Genomic DNA, 26,630 nt, shown 5'->3' on the forward strand with positions numbered 1-26,630 from the left:
CTCCAGTACAAGGCAGATTTATCCTCATGGTTAGAAAGCTTTACACTGCAGAGGCTGTTTGGGTGACCTGTGTAGTTGGTGTCAGTCTCTTTTCTTTGTGCACAAGGTACAGTTTTTCCCCTGTAACATGTTTCTGCAAGAAAGCTCAGGACTGAATAAAGATGGAAACTTCAGTAGCCTTTATCCAGCCTCAAATTACCAGGCTATGTACACACACAGGGCATGAATCACCTCCTCAACTCGCTGGCAGTCATTCCAAAACTAAGCAAACATCATTTCCTTCCCTACCCACACACTGCTAATATTTTAGCAAAATGTGGGAACACAAATTTGCTTTTCAGATAAAAACCCATTCAGTTTCCAAAAGTGTTGTTCATTTACGGCCATCTACTATTCTCATGTGATCAAAGGGCTTCTGGCCTGAGCATGTGAGCAAAACAATGCAAAACTTTGACAGTTTGGGTATTCCAAAGTAGAACAGATGTGTTATACAAACATTACACAAATAAAATCTTGTGCTACTTGCTTTCTGTGCTGCCACAACTCAGTGTGTGCAGAAAGTACTGACATTTATAGAGATTTGCTATTCCACAGCATTTCATAAGATGATGTTTTTCTCTGCAGTGCAAAGCACATCCTTAAAGACACTGAGAAGGGGAGGAACTCTGCATTTTGCAGCACTGGACTCTGAGACTGCCAGCTTGGTCTGAAAGTGGCTTTAGGATCTGTCCTGAAGCCACCCAGGGCTGTTCACAGTCCTACAAGTCACCTGAGAAAGGGCTTTGGAACAGTGAATTACAGTCCTGTACAACCAAATGCTTCAATTACAGACTGCTACCTGTGCAAGTATCACCTAGAGAAAAACCCAATGGGTTTCTAGCTGATCTACAAGCTGGACCTGCAAGAATGCATAACAGAGTCTGAATTATACATCCTGCCTCTGCCAGCAACTGAAATTCAATGGGCACTGGGAGGAGGCTCATTTGACAAGAGTGAATATGTAAGTTATTTGAAAATTCATGACATTTTTCAGTCTTTTGGTTGCAGTGGCATTTTGTCCTTAAAGTTTCTCTACTTATTTAATAGACGAAAAACAAAAGCCGTTCTTATTTTCTTTTTAAGAGTATTTGCTTGTGACACACACAAAACAAGAACCACTTTATCTTTTTAGCCCAGTAAATAAACTCATCTACCCAAAAATCAATATAAAGTTTTTCCTAGAATTAGAATGTTTAGACATCAAAAAAAATCTGAATAGCTGGGAGGAAAGCAGTCATGTGGAATGTGCCTTCATGCACCTCATGGCAGAACTGGGTTGGGTTCAGGCTGATCAACTGCGGAAAAGGAAACTGAGACATGTGACTGAGTATGTTTTGAAGCTGACCACCTCATTTGAATATATAATATATTCCTCTTAATTTCATTGCAACGTCAAAGTGGGGTTTTTGGTTGGGTTGTTTTGGTTTTTTTTTTTTCTTTCAAGAGAAGCAGTCTTGGCTGACCTTGAATAAAATCAATTCATTAAAGTCTAATAAGAAAATCAGGATTCTATTTTCCAGCTACTTTCCAGGGGGGAAAAGCATGCATTTGTGCTAACAACTTGACACTGTGATCAGTGAATATCTACAAAAGAAAAATCAATCTGCACAGATGGCCTAAATACTTGTAAATTTTTGTGTGCTTGGATTTCAACACAATTCATTTTTCTGCAGAAGATTAAGAAAGTAAAAAATGTTCTATGCCATTAAGTCAGGCTATTAAGTGTAATGGTAAAATATAATTAAAGTAGGTTTTGTCACTTGCTAAGTCTCACTTTTCATCATGACAGTATGCAGCAATTCTGTTCTCAATCAGTTCCTCCAGCTCTTATTCTCCTGCTCAGAATTGCACAGGCACTAATATTGTCCAAAACAATGACAGAACAAGGATGGGAAATTTCACACACTATAAGCCATCAACAGTGAAGAGTTAAATGTACTTACCACAAATAAAGCAGACAGAAGATTAAATATATTTTGAATGAATGTTCCTTGGCAGTTTTTAATGTTTAAACCAAAATAAGAAGTGTTTCCTTATTTAAGCAGCTACTGGAGTTGCAGCATTGTTCAGGACTGCAGGGTGTGGCTGGCTGACCTGAGGTGGATGCCAGGTGCCCACCAAGCTGCTCCACCACTCCCTTCCTCTTCAGAGCAGGGACAGGGGGAGAAAAAATGGGAAAAAACTCTACAGGGCCAAGATAAAGGCAGCTTCACAAAAGCAAAGGACATACATATAATTAAGGGAAGACAAAATATTCTCAGCTTCCAGTCAGCAGGCAATTTCCAGCCTCTTTTCAGGAAGAAAGGCTTCAGAAAAAATGCCATAATAATGAGCAGTGCTCAGCAGTAGCCAAGACACTGGTGTGCTATCACACCTTTCTAGCTGCCAATACACAGCCCAGCCCTGTGAGGGGATAATTACCTCCATCCCAGTCACCCCAAAACACAGGGATAACCAATCCCATTAATGTATGTGAAATGTGATAGTTGGCTGAAAAAAGCCTTTTCATTACTTACTTCTCCACTGCATTGCAGAAACCAGCTGTGTTTTCATTACTTCCTTGATCTGCTTCAATCAGCTGGATAGACCAAGGTGCAGCCTAAAAACACCAACAAGACCCCAGAAGAAACAAAGCTGAGTTACTTAGGTATGAGAAGCAGAAAGACCATAAGGCTAATCTTGAATTTGGTTCCATGAGAGCCTATCAACCCTCCCCTGACTTGATGGAGTTGCAAATAAACACAAATGACCCCATTTTGACTGCACTCTAAATGCTTTCAGAAGTCACAAAGCATGAGCTGCCCTGGATAAAAACTGTTTTTCCCCTCCATGCAGAACATGAGGAATTTCAGACCAAGCTTTCAGGATTCACCTGGTATCAAGGCACAGATACCTCCAAAAGCAGCTATTTCGTTTACAAAAGGGAGGAGGACAAACTGAAGTTTGTGCTTGACAGTGTTTTAATCCTTATTTTCTCTCTTTCTGCCCTGTCAGGAAGCTCAGCATTCCCTCAAACTCCATAAAGCTGTCAGGTAAGTCCCTAAGACAGATAAGAGGGAACCAGTGTGCTCTACTGAGCATGAAAAATCCCCCCATACTTTGTGTGAACTTGGAGAGGTCTGAGCCACTGCCTTGGGTCAAGCATCCCTTTGTCTGTTTGCCTGAGTTACTCTTCAGCCAGAATATCATCTCCAGGAAGGAACTTAATGCTATTACATCTGCAAGCTTTTCTGGTCTCGTAGGTACAGACATGACAAGACTTAACTGTATAAGAGCTTTTAAACCCCTTCAGGAAGAGAAGAGGAAACAGAGACAAAAGGTTTATTTTATAATTTAAAAAGGGATTTATATAAAAGTGTGCAAATTTATTAAAAATAACTAATAAACAGAACTTAAGATTCTTTTGGGCTGGATAAGGAAGATCAATATGCATTAGAAGATACAAGGTGGGAAATTTTAGTTATAATTTAAAAGATGGGATGATTACAAAAGATGAGAGGTCTGCTGGGAGCTGGCGAGTGGGGAAATCACAACAACAGAACTGAAAGCTCAAAAGTCAGAAACCTCATGAGGATACAGTGAGACCCCAAACTGATGGGATGCAGTATTTTCATTATCCACAGTACCAAACAAAGCATTAGGAGAGTGCACATGAAATTTAAAGATACTAAAGGGGAATCATCAGTAGAGGGGAAATTTGAAATTGTACGTAGGAAAAAAAAAGGATAAGCCTGAGGGTGTAAATAAGAGAGTAAAATTAAATTTAGCAATCTGAATCAGTGACCCTTGATTCCCTGGTTCCCAGAACTGCTGGGAAAGGTCCTTCAAAATCCAACACCTCCACTGGTTCATTGTTTCCATTTTCATAAGGCACATACTTTTCAATTCACCTCATCAAACAGTGATAAGAACTTCTGGAAGATGTTCACTATTTAGAAATTATGACTGATTTGGTGACAGCCTCCAAAAATTATCTATGCATTAGAAAACCCCACAAAACAAACCAGGGCTCCTTTTTCTCCTGCAGCTCTGTCCTTGCAGAGCAGGTAGAGTGCCCTGGAAAAAGTATATGGAAAAAGAGAAACAGCCACTGAGTGAAAAGCTAAGAAAATCAGCCCACAGGTTAGAAAAGGTGAGGCTGGCACATGACATTAAATGGAACTGAAAGTATTAAAAGAGCAAAACCACAACTGCAAACTAAGGAAGGACAGAGAGGGATTGAGCAAGAAGGGGGACAAGACTTGGAATACATGATTTGCCACAAGGACATGGGCATGAATCCTCAAATCCTCATGGCCTGAAGGAAGAGTATGATTAAATAATTACTCAAGGATGGAAAAGAGGAACCCAAAGCTGCAATCTGGATTCTCCCCTGCAGACACAGGAGTGGCACAGGAGCCCTCTGCCTTTTTGCACCTTTGCTGGCAGCATCCCTGTGTGATTCCTAACGGCAAACAAGGATCCTGTGAGACAGTAAGAGTCTACATGTCTGGAAAGTACCATTTTCTAATGGTATTATTTCTAAAATACTAAGTCACTCAAAGTCATTCTGATGGCAGAGATATATAAAGGAGATAAATAGCTCCAGCTCCAGGGATGAGAGATTTATGTTGGTCATGTCTTCTTTCCGCATGTCCAGAAAATTCACTTCCTTCTTCTTGCATATAAAGTTAAAATGTTAATTAATAGAATGTTAATTACATGATCACATTATTTCACATTATTTTTCAGCAGGACATGTGTCCCCATGCACTGCAAATATGTCACAGAGAGCAGGAAATGAGATGGAACTCCATATCAGGAGAAGTAATGACAACAGGGATGAAGCAACTGAATGCACCCCTTGATGACTGGAATTTTTTTTTATCCATAGACTTCTCATATTATGCTAATCAAGTCACCTAAATCATCCTTCCAAATATGAACAATAATAGTGTATTTCTCATTTCTGGAGCACTCAAAAAAAATCACGATGTTTGGTCTGATGATGGGACTTGGTAGAAGATGAGTCTTGTTAGTTACTCTGAAAACATTAGAATCTAAAATTAGATCCTAAATATCATAGAGTAGCTAAGAATATCAGATAGCTTTTAGGTTTTATTTCAGTTTTCTTTCTAACATGGAAAAAAATATCATCTCTTTTCATTGGGATATTATAAAGATATTTTCTTTTATTATTTTTGAACATCTGACCTGTAATGAAAAGGCCAGAAAAAATTAAGGTTTCCTTTATTACATTGTACATATTTTGATTAGCAGACATTAAATAAAGCCTAGGGCCATACAACTGCATCCTAGAGCTATGGATCAGAATACCAGTATGATTTCAGCAGGGTGCATATTTTATCTTGCCTACCTATGACCCATCTCAGTTCTCATTTCCATGTCTCAGCATCCTCTGTATTTCACTCTGAAGTGTTGGCTCTCCCTTCCTACTACTTGGTTGCATTGTTTACTTGCTCTGGACCTCAAAAATCCAATCTGTTGTCATTCTTCTGCTGTGGTGTCCCACTTTTCCAACCCTTCTGATTGCCTTACTCAGCATCAGGTTTGTCATCCTGCAGCACATTTCTTTTCCAGAACTCCCAGCCCAGGAGCAGTAACTGTTGTACAGGCTTTTTTTGCTCCTCCCTCTCTCTAAGAGTCCCTTTCACTCTTATTTTCCTTTATCATCTCAAGGTTCAGCTGCCAGCCCCTTGCCTTGGCTGTTTCTATCCTGACATGGCTTTTTCTCCCTGAAGGAATTCCTGTGACCACAGTGAATTTTATGCTACAAATCAATTCACTCCTCTCTCCCATTTCTTCCTCTTGGAGCTAAACAGCTCAAATACTTTCCTGACTTAATCAAATCCTCCCACACATTCGATTGTAGCTGCCCTTGACTCACTCAGCTCTTCTCTTCCCTCCCCTATAATTCTCTCCTCCTCCGTCACAGAAGCATTTGTGCCTGTTCTTAAATGTGTGTGTGCTTCCTCTAGCACCTCTTCTTCCCATCCCATCATTTAATCTCCTCCTGCTCATTTGTATCCCACTATTTTCTGCTTTTCTCCTGAGAAGGCATGTTCTTTTCATCACCACGTCAGCATACTTTTCCTATCATGAGTAAAAAACCACAACAGCCTTTTGTCTCTCCACCTATTCTGCCCCTCCTCTTTTGTATTCATCACTGAAATTCTAAAATGCAGTGCACAGGATTAGTCTTAAGAGTTCTTGTCCTCAGATATATTTCCCCCTGCTGCCTTCCCATCTGTCTGGGCCTGCATATGTTTACTTTTATAGTTCTCCTTATTCAGAGACATAGAAACAAGTCAATCAAGTGTCTCTTCCCCTCTGCTGTATGATACTGTGATCACTGGGACTTGAAGGCAGAAGGTGAACCTAAACTGTCTTTTAATATTCATGGTGCAGAGGTATCCTGTAGGCTATTTCAGGATTCCTATAATGATTCACACTGCTAACAAGCACTGGAGGAAAGGAAAGGTTTATCATTTTCTTTTCCCTTCTCCATATCAGGCTTTTGAAAGACAGAAAATGAGGACAGATATAACATCACAGAGAGTCATGGGAGTCCCATAAGACAGGGTTATTAAAAATGGCAAAATCACAAACAGAGCTGTGAACACCTGATGAAGGAGGAAAAGAGCTAAAGGGTTTGCTTCAGACAGACAGCTAAAAGAGAGTGTGTGTCATAGGATCCAGCTCCCACAGTCAGAGTAGATGTGTCTATTTTTAGAAAATAATTACATATGCACACAGAAGTGCATGCAGGACACAGTGATGGTAGGATGGGGTATATGTTTCATCCCTCAGGATCAGGGTATGTCAGCCAGACTTGACAGAGAGACCATAATCTGTCTCAGCAAAACCAAAAAACAAACAAACCAAGTTCAACATAATGCATTGTTATTTTGAATCTCAGGTTTCATATCAGACGATAAAGATTTGTCATGTTCTCTTTCAAACACTTACTCTACATTTCTGTACTTATCCTTCTCTGGTAGTTTTATGGTTCAGTGAGCCATAAAATGAGCCTACTGGAGCTTCTAGACCATAATCTAGATTTTCTTCTTGTATAAAATCCTTTTGCTTCCCCTGAGGCATAAATGTTTTATTTTTCATAAGGTCTTTCAATTAAGTGCTTCTAATCTATGTTGCAACAGTGTGAGTGAATACACAAAGCACAAGGACACAAACAAGAGCAAAAATCCTTAAACACTGTTACTATAAGAACATTTAAATACCTCTCTGTTGTGTCCAGAGCCCTGGGGTTGGGTAGGTCCTGTGCCGCATCTTCTGGAAATGTTGGTTACAGAAGCTTCCCCATTTCCACTTTCTTCTCTCACTTTTTGTCCAAATTGATAATTGTCTAAGAAAACAGGACTTGGACCATCCAGATTGTCAAAGCCTATCTGAAACTGCAGATTTGTGTTGCCCCTTTCCACATCAGAAACTGAATTTACACTATTCCTTCCATGGAGTTCTCTCTCATGACTGTAGGGGTGGGAATCCACCACAAAGAAGTTTCTGCAGTCAGGCAGTAAGGAAGGTCTGAAGCCAACCATTGGTGCCACTGTGCCTTGCTGCCAGTGAGGGACTGCAGTTCCAGGGTAAAGCTCTCCACGAGCAACCAGAGGAGGACTGTAAAAATGCTGGTCAGGCACATTCTGACTGAAAAGTTCTGCTGGGAAAAATATTTCTTCATGATGATGTGGATGGGATGAACCATAAAAAAAAAATTCGTGGCTGACTTCATCAACTATTCGATCAAATCCCAGAGGGATGTCTCCATCAGAGCCAGAATGGCACTCTGGGTGAGATGCTTGGGGCCCAGGCTGTCCTGCACAGAATCCACTGTGTGAGAAGGGCACCCTCCCTAAGTGTGCCATGGCTGATGGGTGCCTTCAGCCCTTCTCCTCCTCCTCAGGAAAGTCTCATTATAGTTCCAGGTCCAGAGAGCAACGCTCACAAATGGAGATGTGTAACACTGAAACAAAGCACAGAATGGAGGTTAAAACCCAAAATAACTTACATAATGAAAGCCGTTCACTGCTTTGGTCTTTTTTTTGTTTTAGAGCTTTCTCTAGAGAGTGGAAATATTTTCTTCATGTGGAGCTTGATCAGCTGTTGTCTGATCCTTATTTCCAGGCATATTAATATTTTTATAGTCATGATAATAACAACAAATTACTAATTTTATTACTATCATCCTTGACTCATAAATAATAGCAACAGGATGCCTGAAACAGCTGATCAAAATATTAAATACTAATTCTGATTAATATTCCAAAACATCTCAATTTTTTTCCCCATCATTTCTACCCTTGCATAGCACACAATGCAGGACGGAAGAGTTTGTATTAATTGTTGTCAGTTTCATTCAAATTTTCTTTTTTTGTGCCTCCAGTTCCTTCATATTCTGCCACTTCTTATCTTGGTGTAATAAGGTGAAGAAAGTTAAGTCAAAGAATATAGAAGACAGGGACATCCAATTAATATTCCTCAAAAGATATATAAAGGAAAAAAATACATATATAAATAAATTTCTGCCTTTTTGTGTTTCTTGTTTTACAGAAGAAATTTATCCTCAAAGCCTGAGGCTGGCCTTTTTTAGCAAATTAACAGGCAAGGACATGACTTTCTGCAGCTCCATCATTAATGTTGTTAGTAGCAAACTCCCTGATCTGACTTTGGCATGTGCCAAGTACTCCTATGGTTCAGATGGGCAGTATGCACTGGGAACTGCTGTCAGCAGGCATAAGGATAAATTTTTTAGGAAGGGAGTTCAGTTTTACAGCCAAAGTCTATTCTGGGCCATTTGCCCTCAAGGCCTTGGCCTGTTTCATTTACTGATACAGATGTAGCCTAAAACCCACAAATGACACAGAACAGCAATACCACACACTGCACACAGTTGGGTATTTATCACCTGAAAGGAATAGAGACATCTGACTTCATAATTCAATAAAAAAAAAAAAAAGTATTCCTGAGCAAAAAAAAAAGCTAGTGAGCTAAAAAGTGTGTTCAGAAATTGTTAAAGCTTAGCTCCACAAATATATTTTCCATTAAGTCCTCAAGATACTGTATTTGTTTAGATAACAGCACTTTGCAATGAAAATCTGTGTTACAATGGAAGGTATTCATCCCAATTTTATTTATTTTTGTTTCATTTCAAGTCAACCTCTAGGTGACATAAGCTTCTGTCACCCACAGCGTGGAATGAGAAATGAAATGAAAACTTAAACAGGCTGAAATAAAACCTGCAACCCAGAGGCTGAACTACTGTTTCAAACACTCCACTTAGTAATTCCATGTGTTGCATGCTTTGGTTTGCTTTAACCAAGTTGGAAAAAAACCCACATTTATGAAATCACACTAGGCCAGATAAGCAAAATTATACATACCACTTTGAATGGTGATAAAATGCAATTACAATTCTGTAGCTTTCTCTCAGAATAAATGCTAAGTTCCCTGTGGTTTTAGAGAAAAATGACACCATTAAAAAAAAAAAAGGCATAACAACAAAAGTTTCTTGTACAAAATTGTCCCAATTTACAACTTTGTGTTTTTCATTTCTGCAGCAGGTAAATAAAAGAAAGAAAACAAGAAAGAAAATTATATAGCCTTAAATCAAGAAGTATGAGGTCTTCCACTCCTTTTTAAACCCATCTTGAAAACTGGAATATTTCAGGAAGAAACAGAAGATAAAATAATAAAATATCCCTCCAGTCCCATCTTCCTTAAAAGAGCCTGTCTGGAAGACTACAAGACCTAGAAAGTACATTTTACACCCTTTCAACTGTTCCTAAAATATTTTCCTTGCATTTCAAACAAATTCTGTTTGTGATGGCACAAAAATGCCTAACATCCAACCCTGAACAGGCTGTGACCTCTTCTCAGAAGCGTATTGTGTCTTGAATAAGGGCTTGTATTTAAAATTGACCCTGAGATAGGAGGCTGAGCATGCCATGGTGCAGATCTCCATGGTGTAATTCCTGCTAGTCCTGGCTCTGCATTTGGGCCAACTGCTCACCCTTTTCAAAGCATCACACAAAGGTCAGGGGAGGATCTGGCTCTTTGCCAGCCACTATTTCACCTTCTGAGTCTTGTCAAGTGCATTGGTAAAACAATTTGCAAAAATCACGAAGGAGGCAACATCTACATTAATTTTTAATAAAACATCCAAGGTGTTTTTTTTTTTTTTTTATTTGTTTGTTTTTTCCCTTCTGGTTTCTCAATCCAAATTTAATTTTGGAGGGTTTGGCTTTTTCCTCCCACAGCTATGAAGCCCTCCTTGTCCATTTGAATGACAGCTATATGTTCACATAACGGTGTGGTTATGGGAGCAGGGGTTTTAAAGGGAGAATCACAACCAATACTGTAAAATATCCACTACAAATCAAGATGCTTGAGAGTCTCACAGCATTGCAAGCACCATGCAAGCTCACAAAACCACTTTCCACACGTGGCCATGCTCATGAATCCTCCTAAAAGAGCCTGGCACACTGCAGGATCAATTTTCGCTTTTAGCGATCCCAGGAGGAGATGACTGGGGCACCTGTTAAGCAGTAAGAATATCTGTTGCAACTCCTTACCTGAAACACAATTTTTTAGAAGGATCTAGAGCCTCCTGTGCCTCCCTGCTCACAGACATTTTCAGGTGACCTATGTGCTTTCAGTATCAAGGGGGTGTAACTTTTCCGTCAGGAGCTTTCCTTCCTGCTTAACCGGTTTATGGCGGTGATGATTCTCTTCCCAAGGCATCCCTCAGGGAAAATTCAAACTGCAGGAGCAATAAAAAGCTAACACCTTATCTATTCTCCTTCTCAATTTGGAAACCCAACCATACTTTTTTATTTTTTTAATATCTATAGGGTGGTAGATTATCTCGCACTTTCAGTGCGAGTTTCCAACATGCTTAAAGTAACAACTTCATTAAAGGGGAAGAATTGCCTCTTAGGAAGACTTCTGCACAAGAATAGGAGCAAAAATTTTTCTCTACTCCATCTACCTGCTCCAAAAGGAGCCTCCAGCTCCAGTCACAGGGGAGGGGGGCAATCCAAACCTCCGATGGCAGAGTGGTCCTCTGGCTTTGGCTCCTCAGTGTGCAGCGCTGGGAGAGCACAACAGTGGAAGAACATTCCTTATTCTGGGATATTTCCCAGGGACCACTGAGGACCTGGCTCCCTGCAAAGGGCCTGAAGAGCTGCAGTAAACACAGCACTGGCCACGTCCATCTTCCACAAGCTCAAAGGGCTCAGTGCCCTCCATAAAAGGGAGCAGCAGAGGCTGCTCCAGACACAACACAGAGGGAGTTCCCTCAGGGACCACTCGCCTTCACACTTCATACCATTCCTTAAAAAGTTAGAAATTGCTCCACTGAAGGGCCTATTCAGAATTCAAGCAAAAACCCAAGGTTGCAACAGGCAAGGAAATATCCTCAGAAAGAGGGAGGAAGGAAGGGTCAACAAAACAGTAATTCAGTTATAAAAAGCCATGCAATAAAACCGAACAGATTAGGATAAAGCATATAAAGTTAATAATTAATAGCTGATATCTTATATCTGATAAACTGAAGTTATAATTTGATAAAATTAGCACTACAGAAAAAAAGCCCTGACCTTCAAAGCATAAAAGCTGTCAGTGGTGTCAGTGTGATTTAAAAACAATTAGACAAGGACCAAACTTATTTCAGATGGTGAAAGGTGATGCATTTTTTGTCATATATTCTCCATATATTCTCTTAAAACGTCAACTTGCTCTATAAGCTATTTGGTGGCATTTGTGCTGTACCATCCTCATTTCCAGTGATTACTGTGAAGTGATCCTGAGAGAGAGAAACACACCAGGTTTTAGGAGCTGCCATTTCAGAGTTTGTGCCAGTGTGGTGTTGCTTCACCTCACAGGGATTGGACACAGCTGAAGGAGGAGGATTGGGAAAACAGGAAATACTCATGGGAAGAGCTCATGTTCCAAGCACACACAGAAGGCTGTACACACATAATAAAAACTGAGCTGGGACCTCTCTCCCCGTGGTCATTTCCACGAGAAGTCTATTAAGGTTTTTCTTGAGAAACTGAATATTTTCAGAATTTTCCCAGGCTTTTAGGTTGCCACTATTTCTCTGTTTCATGCTTCCCATTAAAGGAGCAGACAGGGAAGTGCTGAGTCACTTTCTAGCCTCACTCCTGGAGCTGCCAAGAATTGCCTCCTCCTCTTTTGCTGGCATGTGGGACAGAAAACACAGACACAGAAACCCAGAGAGTCCCTGGGATGTTCCCTTCCCCTCTTTAGACACTCTCACTGCTCCACCAGCTGGCAGGAGCCACAGCTCGCTCAGGTTAATGTTAAATTAAATAATTTGATTTAGCTGTGCACGAGTGTGCTCTTTGGAGGCACGGCTGATACAGAAAGAGCTGGCAAAGCAATCATTCCTCACCCCCAGGATGAAGCACAAGATCTTCAGCAGGTTTTACTCACAGGGTTGCTTCACAGGCAGTGTGGAGTTTCTGAAACAGCACTCTTGCCTTTGGAGCCTGCAGGCTTCCAGTAATAACAGGCTTGCAAAGGGAAAGCAGCAAAGTGTTTTAGCAATCCGTGGGGATGGAAAACTGGCTGAACAGAGAGCCAGTGAGGAAACTGCTCGGTTTCATAAGAAACCCATCCTCTGTGCTCCTATTCTCCAGTGCCACCTACTGTCACTTCCCAAAACTGTGAGGCAGGAACAGAGATCGCTGTGCCCAAGCTTTATAATTTTATCCATCACCATCCCTGACAAGTATGGTCCCTCTCAGAAAGCTGTTCTTTGTGGGAAAGACTGATGATTCTCCAGGTCCTGCTTCTCCTAGAGCAGCACTCTGAAGTACTGCTGCATCAAAGGGATGGCCAAGTGTCAGCAAAACTACAGAGATACATCAGGGCTTTTCCATGTGCTGGCAAAAAAAAATAAATGCCAGGATGTTGTGTTTAAGCAGCAGATGAACAAGAATACTGGTTAAGGATTAAAAATTTAAAAGAGGTTGTTTTGTTATTACAGGCTTCTTTTACTTTCTTTCTCACAAGTTTCATCAAGCAGGGGTTGTGCCCTCCTACCTGTTTAGTAAAACCCAGCAGAGCAGATGCTGCTGGGCAAAGAAAATAAAAGTTGCAACAGAAACACAGGTTGAGTCATTACAATGATTCATCAGTGAGGGAGACATTTGTTGGAAAGGGCAAGGAGAACTTTTCAGTTCTGAAAACACTCCTCACCCTCTGTTTACTCACACAGAACACAAAAGGGAAAGGACGGAGAGGAAGGAGGGGGTGGGGAGGGAGCAAAGTTCCAATTTTCTAAGAAGAAAAAATTGAAAAAAAAAAAGTTTAACATAAAAAACATTTTCACAGGCTCTGCAGCCACCTCCATCTAATACACAAAGTTACTAAGTTACCAACACCCTCCTGAGGTTTGAAATAGGCTCTTGTGAAAGATCAACCTCCACAGCCTGCACACACTGACTGCACAGCTATAGCTAGGACTAAATGTAGCCCACAGAATTTAATCTCTCCTTTTATTTGAACATCTTTTGTACTTTGATCCTCTGAAAGGAACAGCGCCCTTCAACAGCCTTGTTCCTGGCAGAAACAATTACTCTGGCTGAAAAAAAAAAATTAAATAATCAAATAAATCTCTGAAAAAATTAGGTGCTGGAATGAAGAACAGTCTTAATGTAGATTAAAATATGCAGCTGAAATAAGGCAAGCAGACAATTTATTATATGTATGCACACAGATACACACACATGTGAAGGTTTATATATGTGTATCTAAACACATGCATATGCGTACAAGTATATATATGTGTATACTTACATACATAGATCTCTCTACAAAAGCCTAAAATAGGTATATACATAGAAACATCTATTAAATGCTAAGGGACCCAAGAAGAGAGCTTAAATTATTCAGAAAAGTAATCAACCCACAAGTTTCAGCTCAAAGTCAAAAACCCTGAAGCTGACGAGCGCTTAAAGCCAAAGCTCTTGCTCATAAGGCTTCATATATTTCACTTTTTCCCCTTCCATTTCTCTTACCTTCTCTGGTTTTTCCACCCTTTTCCTGTGCTATTCTTCCCCTCTTCCCACTCCAGTGTGCCTGCTCAGTGGCTTTCTGGGAAATTGGCTTTGTCATTCCAGGGTGCTCAATAGGGTTTGTTGACCTTCTAGAAACTGTTCACACCACACACTGTACAAAGATAAAAACATTCCTGTGTTTTCCACTGGCACACTGGTGAGATATGTTGTGTTTAAGCAGAAGATAAATAAGAATATTGGTTTGAAAAAAATAAAATGCTTGGGCCTTCTGCAAGGCTGCCAGAGCAGAAGGAGGGCAAAGAGCCCCCCAAAGGACAGAGCTCAACCACCCACTCTGCCAGACCAGAGCTCTACTGCCTTTACCAAAAAAATAGTAATTCTTTAAACATAAGAGCATCTCTATTTGCAGTATTGCCCATATTGCAGTAATACAGCAGCTTAAATAACACAATTCTCCCCGAACTTCTTGCACATGGTCAGCTTCTCATATCTTTCTTCTGATTTTATTTTACTGTCGTAATTGCTCATAAGACAATTGAAACTGCTCCTTAAAAAAACCAAAGTAACACACGAAAAAACAAACATATGGCTTTAATTAAGGAAAAAAGTTTGTGGGTGTATACATAATTTTTAAACCAACTGAACAGCATTCCTTATATGCAATTCAGGATATAAAGCATCTGCTTAGATAGCTAATTTGGCTGCATACTTAGGTTGCCTGTGCATGTCAGCAAAGCATTCATTACTGTTTTCATTACAGCTTTACCTGCAGCGTGAAAGCCAACAATAATTTACTTAACTTTTAACATAAATAATGCAAAGGAATGGCTTACCTGCAATAAAACATATTTCTGCAAACTCCTGTGTGGAAATCAGGCTCACAGCAGCCCTCCACCACAATTGGACTGGCTGGCAAAGAGGCACTTGCAGAGGTGAGAATACAGCTTCATCTGTCACCCCAAAGAACCTTTCCCACCTATGGGACACACACACACATTATTCTAAAGCAGCAAATGCTCTCTGCTGTGTCAGGCTGCTGGTGGTCCAACTATTGATGGTTTTGTGTATATGAGCCAGGAGAGCAGCAAGAATTAAATTAATTCATAGTGCATCCAGAATTGAACAGGTGAGGTGCATTCCCTGGAGCTGGACACTCACACTGTGGCACTCCTGCAGTGATGAACATCCAGCCTACTCCATTCCAAAGGTGCTGGGACCCAGGACATTCCTCTGGCTGCCCTGGGTGATTTGAGACCCTGCCAGGGGGCTCAGAGGCCTTGGCACAGAGTCACAAACACCTGTGTGTTTGATTTTAGCCCATGGAAACAATTACCAACTTTGTGTGAAGATTTACAAGCCACAAGAGTTTGAGTAGAATGATAGTTAGTTTGTCACAGGGTGAAAAAGTAGAATTTTGAGGATTTAGAATGGGGGTACAAGAGGCAAGATGGAGGAATCTGAGTGTGTCCTGTCCTTGTTGTCCTCCATCTTCTGCTGTGATGGTGGCACTTCTGGATTGGTTTAGAGTAGAGACAGACTGTCTAACATAGGTGACAGGTATGGGAAAATTATTGTAAATAAAGTGCACGTAGTTTTAGTATAAAAAGCCAACACCACCCCAAGGGCAGGGACTGTGCCACAACCCGACCTGCTGGACAGATCTCAGCAGATCGGAGAAAGAATGGAATACGTAAGAGAAAATAAACAACCTTGAAAAGCAGAACTGACAAATCTCGACTTCTTCGGTCGTGGGGCTGGGAAAAAAGACTTTCTAATACCTTGGGGTCATCTTAACCACAGAAACCCGAGACAAAGGCACTCATCCCACTGCAGCAGCACAAATCCCACTTGGAGCACAAATGCCCCTTGGACTGCAGGGAATGCTCCCAGAGCCTCCTGGCTCTTTCCCTTGCCCCAGTAACTCTGGTGAAGATTGTGTCTCCTCCTCTCCATGTTCATGGAGTCAGTGTAGGTGATTTTGAAAGCATGCATGATATAATAAAAACAGTTTGAAGCCTGCTGAAAATGGAGCGTTGCTTTGTATTGTGACTGTCTTGGCCATGACGCATCTCCACCCATTCCACAGACCTTGGAAAACCCTCATTCAAAGAGCTCAATAGTCTTTCCACAGTCAGTAATTCCAGGTGTTTTTGGGTGGGGGTAATTACTATAAAAGAAACAAACAGTAAAATCCATCACCTTGGCCTAGAAGATGGCCAAAATCCCTGCACTCAGTGCTCATGTCCTGTCACCCCTGCCCCACCAGTCTGTGCACAGCTCATTTCACCCTCCCTTGTGGCTCATGCAAAGCAAGAAACCTCAGTTGAGAAGAAGCTTTAGGCCAGGGGTGCTGACCCTGCTATGAACAGCTACATCACAAGCAGCTCAACCATCTCCTCCTTTCCCAAGCAGGTGCTGACCTTGCCAGACCCACCTGATCCCAAAGTAGGGGAAAATTTCCCTGCTCCTTCCAGTTCTGGCAGTGTGGGAGCTGTCCTGGTGTCCCAGACACCTGACTGCAGACAAACCTGCTCCATTCAGGTCAAACATGACCCTGGGCTGTGCCTGAAAGCAAATGAACACACAACTCTCTGCCATTTCAGGTCTCATTAAGGGCTGCTTGGGTGGTTTGGAGGAGGAGGGGACAGAAATTTCAGGATATAAAACAAGCCATCTGACCCTGTAGGTTGGGAGCTGAAGAAAAATACCAAAAAACAAAAAAAAAGAAACATGAGGAAACTTAAATGCACTTGACATTCAGGTGCTGAGGTGTCATCTCAGGCTGTGCTCAGGCCTCCAGGACTTGGTCTAAAATAAGATATCTGTTGTTCCACAGCAACATGCCCTTCCTTTGGGGTGTAGTGTCACAGCAGGTTATGGTCACTGAAACTTGAGACTCTAAGCATGATTTATCTTGATCTTAAACCAAACCTCACCCAAAGGGCTCCTTGAACATCTGCACTTCCTTGTGAGGGCCTCAATTAACTGTGCCATGTCTGCATTATAGCACTGAGTCCTGGAAAAATCCTGACACCCCAGATGAGGCTGGAGCCCACCCATAATAGACAGGACACTCATAAATTCATTTTTAGTGTCTGCTGCAGCCCAGGAACAGCTCCCCATCCTTCCCTTGGCTGAACTACTTTCATATCCTTGATTTAAATGGAGTTATGCAAACTTTATGTTTGCCATCAGGCTATGAAGAAGCCTATTGTAACCAGGATATGCTTTTCTTAGATGTAAATGTACATGCAAAATAGAAAGAGCTTTGATACTGAGATTTTTTTCCCCCTGAGGTTCAAGTATTTTATCATTTTAATAATATTCCATTTTCCTGATGCACTCATTTCTAGAACATCTTTTGTATTAGCTCAGAGTATTATAATTCCTTCAGAATTCCTCTGGAGGGCACTATTACCATAACTATACAATTAGCTGCAGCTGGATGTAATAGAGATAAACACTAAATAGCCTTGCTGGCAGGAGGCAGAGTGTCTTTTAACCCAGACAGCTTCTTCACTGCTGCCTGGCTTGTTGCTCTGCTTTAGGGAGTATGGGAAACCTTAGTTACAAACAAGAAGAGAATTTAGAAATTGTAATTTTTGGAAGCTTGTCTTGCCAAAAAGGTGCTGTGGATTTGTCTGTTTGTTTTTCCCCCTATCATTATCTCTGTTAGCAAGTACTAGAATTTGCTATAACCACTCAAAGGCTTCGTAAAAGTGATATTTCCCAAGACACAGGATGATTTGTGATATTTGGGGAGGGATGGAGGAGCTGATAACTTGTGGACTGTTCCTGCTTTCCTGCTCGTGCGAGATCAGTGATCCAGCCTCTTTTTCTTCCCAGTGCAGAGCCAAGGTCATCCATTCCTCCAGGATTTAGAAAAGCCAGCACAACAAAGTAAGGGAAGGGTAATATTTTGGAGCCAGGAAAGACATTAGGACACACCAGGGTTTTTTAGAAGATGCCCCCCCCCCTTTTTTTTTTTTTTTTTTTTTTTTTTTTTAGAGCTGAGCAGGAGTGATGACACCAAATTCTAGTACTTGCTAACAAACATAATGATAGGGAGAAAAACCCAAGCAAACAAATCCACAGCACCTTTCTGCAAAACAAACTTCTACAATTCTATTTTCTAAATTCTCTTCTCCTTTGTAACTGGGCTTTCCCATACTCCCTCAAGCAGAGTAGCAACCCAAAAGTGAACTTTGCAGCTCACAGGAAAACTTTTTTGAAGCAGGAATAAATTCTTGAGAGCTTGGAAAGGTCAACTTGAAAATCTGTCTGATCCGGCTGCCCTCTTGTGAGCACGGAGTAGATTGCAAGATATTTCACCAGAGTGCCTGAGATTTCCTGAGCTAAAACCAGAGATGATCTGCAATCATCACAACCCAAGAGTTCTGGCTTGGGTGGGATTATTCCCTTCTGCATTTTCTGGGAAGCATCATGGTTATGGAGAGAAAGAAATCTTTAGTTTGATTTTACTGCTTCCTCGTGTTCTTTTTTCTTTTATCTTGCACAAATAGTTGGTTCATCTATTTCCCAATTAGAATAGAAATTGTTCGAGTGGGTGAAATGCTTGTGTGAGATTTATGAGGGTCATGGGATATTATATCATGTACGAAAAAAAATACTGATACATTATGGTTTTAATTAGGCCATCAAATAAAGAAAGTAAGGAAGGGTATATTTCAGTTATGGCAGGAATAATGTACAACAATCTGCTATTACTGAGGAAGAATCAGCAGAATGAAAAAAAGCCAAAAACAACAACAAAATCCCACAACAAAAACAAACAAAGAAAAAAAACAAGAAGACCCACCAAAATCCCAGAATAAAATCTATTAGAATCAAAATAAATAGAGGGTTTGAGTTAAGTTGTTGTGAACTTAAGTTTGGATCTGCATTGGTGTTTTCAATAAGTAAAAAATCATCTTTGCTCACTTTCACTGATTCCTTCCACATTTCAGCCTGAATTCTCATTTATTAATTATCCCCTAATTCAAAGACAGTCCTCATATCTGTGTTTTGCTTCAGGACCTTTCCTCCTTCACAATACCTGCATTGCCATCCTGAACACTCACAGTTTCTCCTCTTAATCACTCCCCTCCAACAGCAACTGAAGCATTTTGGTTTAGATTAAAAGATTTTTAAAAGCATAAAAACAAACGACACAAACTTTGCAAATAGATGTAAGAGAGAGAAAAGGAAAAAAAAGAAAAGCTAGGTCAGATTTTGGCTAGACCAACCTTGACATTGTCCTTTTAAAGCACTCCCCAGGCAGCTTTAACTTTTGCAAGCAGCCTCTCACCCCAGGGCCCAGTCAGGCTGGCAGGATGGCAGAGGTCAGCATTTCACATGAATGAACAATTTCTCTGATATCTAAGGCAAGCATTCAGCGCCCTCTCTCTCTTTTCACCTGTCCTTTAAAGTTTAAACTGAGACCGTCACTGTGCACAACGCAAGGAAAATCCCTCTTTGCATTAACCCTTTGAAGCCTCAGGACAGGAGTGATACCCTGAGTTTGGAACTGAGACAGAGGCACAGGACTCCTCTCTTGGTCCCCCCCTTTTTTCCCATCTGTCACTGTCATATTTTCTGAAAAATCCCTTCACCAGGATTCCTTCTCCTGGGAAGCTTCATCTTCTCTATATTTTGCTGCTTTGGAATGTGATTTGGAGAATTGCTAACCCAGCATGTGAAACTGTTTTTAATTAATGGCCAATCACAGCCAGCTGTGTCAGATTCTCTGAATCTGTCATGAATTTTTTTATTATCATTCCTTTTCTAGCCTTCTGATGGCTTTTTCTTTATTGTAGTTTTAGTATATTAATATAGCATGATATGATAACATCACATAACGCAACATAACCATAACATAATATAATATGATACTATAATATGATACAATATAGTAAAATAAAAATATAAAAGAAAATAAATTAGAAAAAGAAAATCAAAATAAAAGAAAATATAGTAAAAATAAAAACAAAATTAAAAAATAAAACAAAAATAATTTTAAAATAAAAAATTCAAAATAAAATAAAAATAATAAAATTTAAAAACAAAAAATAAAATTAGAAATAAATTAAAATTAATAAAAATATAAGAATAAATAATTTAATAAATGAAATAGAAATAATAAATTAAAATAAATAAAATTTTAAAATAATATAAAAAGAGAAACAATGAAAAATTTTAAAATAAATAAATAATAAAATAAAACAAATAAAATAATAAAATATATAAAATAAAATAAAAATAAAACTGGAATAAAATACAATATACTAAAATATACTATAATGTAATATATCAGCCATCTAAGAACTTGGAGTCAATTCTCATCTCCCACCTCAGCCTGGGTTCCCTCACAACAACACCCCAACAATTAATAAATTAATCACCACACCCATCCGTGTAATTTCCCTTGCAAGCAAACCTCTCATTGCCTCTCTCACTCAACCACCAGAATCCTACAGAGCATTCCAAGTGTGGGCACACGCTCACAGGTGCAGTGAGCTCAGATCCACTTTTGGGATCAAACACTTCTTTCTGCCTCAAATGTGACTGGCCCTTCTCATCAAGGCACCAAGTAATTCACAGAAATCTTCACAAACTCAAAGGGGCTCACAATGCTCACGCATCTACAGGCTTTAATCAAAAATTTAACTCTTTGCTCCTAAAATCCAGGAAACAAGCATCTTACCTGTTCTTAGCTGAATGATCCAGATGGGTGTGGAAGCTGAGTTATCTGTCCAAATTCTCTGCACAGCTCTTACAATGTAACCTCTGGGACTTCGGTTCCAGCTCAGTGTTGAGGTAAACTGGAAAGGAGAAAGCAGAGGGAATTCTGGGTTAGGAAACCTGCACTGGCTTTGATGTGCTGTCACATAAACAGTCAACTTCTGCACTCCCAAAACTCCATGCTCAGATCCCGTTTCTCTGGGTTAGGCTAGCTCTGCTTTAAACTGGTGTGCAATTTTGTATGGCAAAAAGCCCACCAAAAACATTCAGAAACAAAACTCTGGGCAACTATTAAATACAAAATAATGATCCAACAAGTTTTGATGCGCAGGTGAGACAGATTAAGAAGGCTAAGTAAACACTGAAAGAGAAGTTTTGAACTCACTGACTACTTTACAGCATTTAGGACAGCCATAAGATAATTTTGTGGTCCCTGGAGCCTGATGTCTGTCACTTCAAGTTCCACACCTAAGAAGTGCACACAGCAGGCCATCAACTGAGTAGAAACTGTGGCTGTGAAACAAACCCATTGCTCCTGAGTTCCAGAATTCCCTGGAGCCTGGCCTGGAGGGGCTGTTGATTCAGTGAATTCAATTTTTTCAGGGTATTAAAAAGTGAGAAAGTAAAACAGATGACAGGCACTGAGGGTGGAATTCTGTCTCCAGAGGATTTTAATGGGGCTTTGTGCCACTGTCTTCCGACAGGCCAGGATTTCACCCCTGCCCCATGGAGCAGAGCAGAAAAATGCTGCACAAAATTTAAAACACTTCTTTTGTAATGCTGAGTTTGGTGGTAAAACTCAAATGATGATACTGACTTCTCCTGAAAAGACTTCTGACATACGAAAAGTTTTTTGATCCTCTGTCTTATCCTCAGAGAAGAAAATGAGGAGAAATGTACAAGATTTTTGCATTTAATTTCAACTCACATATAATTTCATTTTTCTGAATATTTTACCTTGATCTCAGTGGCATGCTTAGCATATTAAGATATAGGCTGTCTTAATACTGCCAGATGTGGGGAAGAAGGGAAATTAATTAAGAAAAAGGGCAACAAATAAACCAGGCAAAGCCGTGTGGCAATGGATCAAAAAATTGAAAGCAAAAAACAGCAAATAAGGATGGGAGCAAAGGAGAAAGTCATCAAAGAGGGCAAAAGAGGATGGAAAGAGAAATAAGCAGAGGAAGGAAGGCATTATCTAAAGCAGAAGTGCAATGGAGGTAAAAAAGAAATTAAAACAGAAAGACACCACAGAAATTGAAAACAAAGCAAACAGACGAATTATGAAAATGGCATATGGAGAAGAATAAGGGAAGCAAAGGAGCTGAAGCAGGGAAAGAGAACAGAAGGACACCAGTTGTCCTCTGGGAATTTAGTTGCAATCAGGAGGTGACTGCCCTTAGGGGTCTCAATTCCATTAAGGGAATTAAGGGGAAAAGAGCCCCACAGAGCACCACAGCTCCTGAGGAACAGTGCAAGCTGCCCTTCAATGCTCTTAAACTCCCTCTGCGTTGGCAGGGTTTCCCTTCTGTGCTTTTCTCCAACATTTTTGCCAACCTCACTTCACCTCCTGAGCTGTCTCCTTCCTGTTTCTCCCTCTGCACCTTTTTTTTTCTGGCTATTTTGCACCTTGATCCAAAAGGCAGCTGTAGATAGTGCTTGCTTCCATCCAGCAGTGACTGAATGAAGGATGGCAGCATATCCACAGAAACTACAGAACCATTCTAAGGGAAGCAAAGTGCATCAAGAAGAAGAAGAAGAAAAAAAACCCAAAACCAAAAAAAGGTCAGTGCAATTCAATACTTTGAAGGAAGTTCAGTAAGCTGCTTCTGCACAGCAGGCCCTTAGCAAGAACTCTTCCTGGTCCATTTTTGGCTGTAAAGAAAGGGAAGCAAAGCAAATTTGGAGTAGTAATGAAGCACTTGAAGAACTAATTCATGCTGTGGTGGATTCATGGTGAAAGCAATGCTTTAAATGTCATTTACTGGAGTTCCTGATAAGCAGCCATCCTGTAAAACCAGGGCCAAGACCATGGCACTTGGTTTGGGATTTTGGGCTGAGCACTGCTCTATCAGTTGATGCCCTGTACTAATGCAACTTGAACTTTCACACTGGGTTTGGTTCATTACAGGTGGATTTGAGGGGCAGGAGCAGAGCTAATTAAGGCTTTGTTTCCTCCTTGAATAAAGCCCTGATTGGGGTGGCTCATGCTGGGACTCTGCACAACATGGGTAATGCTCTCTGCTTCAGTGACACCTGTTACAGATAAAATTGATGTCTCCCCTTCTGAAAGCAGCTTTATAAAGAGAATAAAGTCTGTTTCTCTCACTGGGCAGAGTTCTGGGAGGGCAGGAATAATCAGCTTGTTCATGGGCAAAGCTGAACTTGCAGCATTCTCATGGTGAGTGCTTCTGGATTGAGACAACTTCACATTTTTCAACTTATCCCTGTTCTCTGATTAAATTTCTAGTCTTTCAAACCCACAACTTTTGTTAGAGTATAGAACTTGCTAGACTACTTATTCCAGCACAAAAGTTCTTAAGTTCTATGATGGCTTTCCTAGTCAAAAAACCAAACCATTCAACCAAAAATGTAACAAACAAGCCAAATGTTAAAATCGTAAACAAAATTTAACAAACAAAATGGAAAAAACAAAAAACTGAACCAACCAAAAATGTAGCAAACAAGCAAAATGTAAAAATGTAAACAAAAGTTAAAAACCAAACAAAATGTAAAAAACAAAACTGAACAAAGAGTAACAAACAAAAGTGTAAACAAAGTGCAAACAAAATGTAAAAAATAAAAACCAAACCATCAACCAAAAATGTAACAAACAAAATATAAATATGTAAACAAAGTGCAAAAACCAAACAAAATGTAAAAAAATGTTAACAAAATGTAAAAAAAACCCAAACCCACCAAAGATGTAACAAACAAAATCCAACCCAGGAAAAAAAGCATCCCAGATGATGATTACATTGAGGCAGAGTGTGAATCAGCAATGCACTGTATTATTCTGGAGGACTTTGAAAACAGCAAACAAGGAAACAAAAGCATGCAGAAAAATACTTTTGAGCACTTTCACATGAATCAAGCATTTCCCCAAAAAAGAAAACCAGAAAAGGACTGCAGTCCTGACCATGGAAGTGCGGATTAAACAGGAGAAAACTCAGGCAAGTGAAAAATTACAAGCACGATGTGTAAAATATTCTGACAGCTGGACAAAAAGGAAGCCCCACTGCTCCGAGTGCAAGGAGAGATTCCAGCTGTGCAAGCAGAGCTTTGCAAATCGCCTGGCAGGGATGAGGCAGTGACCAGCATTTCCCACAAAGGAGGTGGAAATGCAGCATCCACCCACACTCATTTCTCTCCTTGTGCTGCTGGAGCTGCCCAGCTGGCCCACACGTGGCCCCTGAGCTGAACATTCATCACACTGCAAGCTCTGGAAATATTGCAGTTTTTCCAGTTAAAACATTCCAGGCAAGCATCAAAGCAATGGGCAAAGGGAACTGCTAAGCATGAAAAGCAATCATTGCTAAAGACATAACTTAGAGCAGGGGAGGGGGTGAGCTTTAAACATCAGGGATTACACACTAAATTCAAGTAAAAAAGGACTTTAATAACGATCATCTTCGCATATCTTTATACTCCATGATTTCTACATATAATTCAAAGGACATCTCCTCAGTAAACGCAGTGCCAATCAAACTTTCTGTGGACTGCTCTCAGTGTTCCTCAGAAAAAAACAATGAACATGCAGGAAAAAAGTTCTCCCTTCTCTGCCAGGTTCCCCAACCATGAGCAAGTTTCTTCTTGCACACTCACATTTCAAATTTATCACTTGCCAAGCCTGGACAAACATGCAAGCCACACACACTGAGATGTGTGCTCTGAAAAGTGAAAGCTACTGTGGCAGGGCCATTTTTTTCTGCAGAAAAGCCTCACTGGTGTTTAACAAATGTGCTTAAACAAACACCTTTAAAATGCACATAGGATAGATCTGGCTTTTTAAAATTCTGGTAAAAAAATCCTACAACTTTGGAATCCACTGCCAATTCAGTAATAGCAGTTCAAGGTCTTTTAAAAGTTATCATGAGAGCTGCAAGAGGAAGCAAAGTGTTCACAGCCCAGCTCTCCAGCACCAAGCAGATGCCTGAAACAAGCTTTTCTGTTGCAGAAATAATCATCAGTGCTTTACAAACAAAGAGGCTACAAGGTCAGCAAAGCACTTTGGGGCACTCCATCCCTGCAGAGAGCACTGAGGTCAACAGCTTGGACACTTTCCTAGAAGTATGAATATTCCTCAGCTCTTCTGCTGAATAGGGATGAGCTGGTCCCCCATCCAGCAATCCATTATGGTGACAAAGTGGCTCTCAGTATGCCCAGCAACATGTGTGACAGCAGCAAGTGTTGAGCAGCAGCCAAATTCTGTCTGGGAGAGATAAAATCAGATCCAGGGGGCTAATAAGATAAGGATCAGTGCTCTGTGTACATCCATCCATTCATCAGAGCACTGATTTGAGTACAGGGGAAAAAATAAAGGTTATAAGGAAAACGGAAAGGATGGGATGGGGGGAATAATCCTCCTAAAATGTTATTTATGTTTCAGAAATTTTGTAAGAACATCGAGTAGGTGCTGTTATTGTCAGTAATGTTTTTCTGAGGAAGAAGCTGTGTTAAATTCAAGTTATTTACTGCCTTTCACTCAAGCCCCATTCTGCAGCAGAGTGCTTCCACAAGAGCTGCAAGTTTATAATTGTAAATAAGACATTCTCTGTCACTTATTGTACATATCCCCATTTTTTCACTGTAAATTCCTTAAGGCAGAGACCATTATTAATGCTAAATACATTAAAATTCAAGTCGAACGGCAGAGAGGAAAACAAGCAACAAGTTAATTAAACTTGCAACAAACACTTCATTGGAAAATGTTGCAAACGCCCCCAAGGAAGATTTGGAGTGTGGAAGAACAAAATGAAATTGATCAGATGGGCAAAGAAAAAGTTTGCAGCTTAAAAATTATACTCTGTCTTCAAAATATAAGTATGAAATTAAGTGTTTCTGGGAAAAAAACCCTAACTATTTTCAGGAGACTCAGTCTGTTTTTACCTGTTTTAAAAGGTGACCGATGCATTTAGGATGGGAATTAAAGAGTCCTTTGCACATGCAGAAATAACCTAGAAATTCATATTTGTGAGTGGAATACAGGCTGATAAATGATTACAAGTGACTGTTTCCACTAAAACACAAAACATACCTCCTTCTTACAATTATATCTTATTAAATCTCCTGTGAAGAAAGTCTGCATTACCAGGGGAACAGTCATGATAAAGGAAAGAGTCTGTCCTGTGGGTCTGACTCAAAACACACCTTCAGAGCTGGTTTTCATCACTGGAAATTCTAAATGAGATATATCTGACTATATATCTATATATTTGACTATGTATAACTGACACATATCCCTGGGTCAGTTAAATTTGCGCATGCTTCAGGCAGGATTTGAAAATCTGTTATAACCATCAGGATGCCCACAGACCTCCAGGTTCTAGAGAGGAAATCAGTGTACACCTCAAATTACTGTGGGCACTATTAAAAGCAGCAGACAAGCTCAGGGATAACTGTGGCATAAATGTTCTTCTGCAAACAGCATGAAAACTTCAAATCTTCATGGTTGTGGAGCCTTCGCTAATTAGTTGTGTCTAACTCATTATATAGAGATAGCAACTTTCTTAAAAAAAAAACAAAACAGGAATTTCTATTTCTCTGTTACTCTCAGTAAAGCTG

The 26,630-nt window shown here is 40.2% G+C and overlaps 1 protein-coding gene across 9 annotated transcripts in view; it reads right to left on the minus strand.

Moving 5' to 3' along the window:
• The window catches only part of PIK3C2G (phosphatidylinositol-4-phosphate 3-kinase catalytic subunit type 2 gamma), a 333,216-nt gene that overhangs the window by 179,484 nt on the left and 127,102 nt on the right, over window positions 1–26,630 (minus strand). For 7 of the 9 annotated variants that reach the window (XM_064735090.1, XM_064735079.1, XM_064735101.1 and 4 more), the window contains 7 exons: window positions 20,809–20,926; window positions 16,540–16,670; window positions 14,939–15,081; window positions 14,106–14,256; window positions 9,441–9,507; window positions 7,281–8,023; window positions 2,556–2,638 (listed from right to left, as the gene is read on the minus strand). In XM_064735090.1, coding sequence (XP_064591160.1) covers window positions 2,556–2,638; window positions 7,281–7,925 — 728 coding nt within the window. In that variant the 5' untranslated portion in view covers window positions 7,926–8,023; window positions 9,441–9,507; window positions 14,106–14,256; ... (1 more) ...; window positions 16,540–16,670; window positions 20,809–20,926. Of the gene's footprint in view, window positions 1–2,555; window positions 2,639–7,280; window positions 8,024–9,440; window positions 9,508–12,475; window positions 12,641–14,105; window positions 14,257–14,938; window positions 15,082–16,539; window positions 16,671–20,808; window positions 20,927–26,630 lie in introns of those variants that run through there. The other 2 variants (XM_064735056.1, XM_064735118.1) reach the window with 2 other exon arrangements.

The sequence above is a fragment of the Zonotrichia leucophrys genome, chromosome 1A, assembly GCF_028769735.1.
Source record: "Zonotrichia leucophrys gambelii isolate GWCS_2022_RI chromosome 1A, RI_Zleu_2.0, whole genome shotgun sequence".
Taxonomy (NCBI): domain Eukaryota; kingdom Metazoa; phylum Chordata; class Aves; order Passeriformes; family Passerellidae; genus Zonotrichia; species Zonotrichia leucophrys.